The sequence below is a fragment of the Cololabis saira genome, chromosome 1, assembly GCF_033807715.1.
Source record: "Cololabis saira isolate AMF1-May2022 chromosome 1, fColSai1.1, whole genome shotgun sequence".
Classification (NCBI taxonomy): Eukaryota; Metazoa; Chordata; class Actinopteri; order Beloniformes; family Belonidae; genus Cololabis; species Cololabis saira.
Genome location: NC_084587.1, coordinates 16261512 through 16263617, shown reverse-complemented (window position 1 = coordinate 16263617; position 2106 = coordinate 16261512). Strand labels below are relative to the sequence as shown.

Here is a 2106-nt window from a genome sequence, read left to right as displayed (position 1 = left end):
CTTGTATGCAGCAACAAACTGTAATCTGGGCTCTACGTTGTGGTTTCAGAGCAGTGGCTCCATCAAGCTTCCTTTTTGTAGAATACTTCAAAAATGTACACCTGAGTAGCTGGTTTCTGCTCTTACTTACTCTCTGCTTTATCTATTACCTAAAATCTCTCTATATAAAGGGGCTTTTTGGTGTGGCCCAACATCCACGTATAGGAGATATAGACCACACATGCAACATTATTGAAAAGGTTAAACGCTTCTACGGAGAGGATACCTTTTGCTATCTTACAAATATATAACACCACAAAATTACTTTCATGCCAACATACAGCACAAACAACAAATGATTCATAAATACAAATGGAGAATTGTGTATTTGTAGTTAATGCTTTAATATATACTTCATAAATACATAGATAAATAAATACATTTGTGTAAATATTAAGATAATAGTGCAGTTATAACAACTGTACAACAGTAAACGTGACACACAAACAAGGAAAGATTTTGTGATAAAATATGTTTGATACAAACACTTCAGTAAAATGATTCTTTTGTTCCAACAGCTGATAAGAATGGTTGTTTTCTTAGCGTGGAGATGTAAAGACCCGATCATCAGATCTACAAATACTATTCAATGCTTTGAATTTGTTCAATCATGGAGTACTTTCTCTCATGGCTCTTCAGCGTCTCTTGCTGCAGAGAAAAAGAAACAGGAAATAACAATTATTAATACATGATTCAAAAGTGGATTTTAGCATTTTTCTGTATTGTGTCTCAGGTGAAACTTACTTAGCCATGATCTTCTTAATCACTCTTTGCACCCAAGGGGCCTCAGGGTCGAGGCAAACTTCTTTACCGGTCTTTTTCAGAGTGGCACTGTTACAGCAAGAAACAAAGAGTTTTGTTGAGACTTCACACCAAAATCAACAGGTAAATAATGACACAATCTCAAATCCCCGTCATTATGAATGGAGGAGGTTTTTAATCCTTACATGATCTCGACCTCATCGCAGTGGGAGTTGCGAGGAATCAGTTCCACTTTCTCAATGTGGCGGCCGATGGGTTTGCTCTCAGTCATGATGCAGCGGCAGTGCAGCTCCACTCCCAGGCTTCTCAGACTCATCCCTGCGTGCAGACAAGAGTTGCATATGGTCACAAAGTGCAACAGTGCATGTAGCTAACATTCAGTGCATAGAACAAAAAAGCACATTAAATGATAATTCATTTTACTATAATATGATATGTAAGTCTTACCTTCACTGATGGCAATAAAAGCCAAGAAAACCACGACAGAAGTCATAATAACTCTGCTGCTTGCCATTTTGCTTCTTGTAAATCCTATAATACTTCAACTAACAATGAAAAATAAGAAGGTCCTTCACAAAGCTTTCAGATGGAGCCTGAAACACTAAACAACATAGAGATATTTTGCTTTATTATTCTCCTTCTCAGTTCCCTTCTTCCTTTACTCAGGTTGGAGCTGCTTTGTCTGCCTGCTGTTTGAATCTAGCGCTGAGCAGCCTCTGCTTTTATAGTGATTTCTTCGAGTGAGTCACTCGCCTGCTGAGGGAGTTGCGCAAGTTTGGACTGTTACTGCCCAGACGGAATTTTCACTGCACGGTTTTATCTTCAATCTATTCATTGTTTATGATTTATCAGCAGTAGTGTCATGAGGAAAATCACAGTGACTAAATCTCTCTAACGAATTGACACACGTGACAGGAATTGTTGACATCCACCCACTCATCTATTCATTCATTTTCTATACCTGTTTCAATCCCGTTGAGGTTCACGGATGTCCGCTTGTATGACATCCTTATTAAATGATATCATTCTGTTTTCACCATATATATATCTGCTATTTGAGTTAGAGATTGATCAACTTATAACTGATTCATAGATGAAATAACATTTAGTTGCAATCAGTGAATGAGTGGTTGAGGAATATTACCACGTTTTGTCACAAAGCTACAGTACGTGATAAGGAATCTGTTTTGCCCTTACTTGAACTTAGTATTTGCACAACAAAGTTACGGCTCACTGACTTCTTCATTCATCTGGAAATCTGATTAAATAAATAAAAACACTGTCTCCTCTGTATCCGGCTGCCGT

The 2106-nt window shown here is 37.7% G+C and overlaps 1 protein-coding gene across 1 annotated transcript; it reads right to left on the bottom strand.

The window, feature by feature from the left end:
- Positions 1 to 374: 374 nt before the first annotated feature.
- Positions 375 to 1483, bottom strand: LOC133451241 (interleukin-8-like). The gene is made up of 4 exons (XM_061730215.1): positions 1249 to 1483; positions 987 to 1119; positions 784 to 870; positions 375 to 687 (listed from the first exon to the last, which is right to left on the bottom strand). Exons 1-4 carry the CDS (start codon positions 1313 to 1315, stop codon positions 675 to 677), a joined length of 300 nt encoding a protein of 99 aa, XP_061586199.1. The 5' UTR covers positions 1316 to 1483; the 3' UTR covers positions 375 to 674.
- Positions 1484 to 2106: the final 623 nt, after the last annotated feature.

What these genes read in the sequence shown, in the direction of transcription:
- LOC133451241 (XM_061730215.1), bottom strand. Translation starts at nt 1,315, where the DNA reads ATGGCAAGCAGCAGAGTTATTATGACTTCTGTCGTGGTTTTCTTGGCT. An exon ending in TTTTATTGCCATCAGTGAAG is followed by an intron (nt 1,120 to 1,248) that starts GTAAGACTTACA and finishes GTCTGCACGCAG; the next exon opens with GGATGAGTCTGAGAAGCCTG. An exon ending in TGCGATGAGGTCGAGATCAT is followed by an intron (nt 871 to 986) that starts GTAAGGATTAAA and finishes TTGCTGTAACAG; the next exon opens with TGCCACTCTGAAAAAGACCG.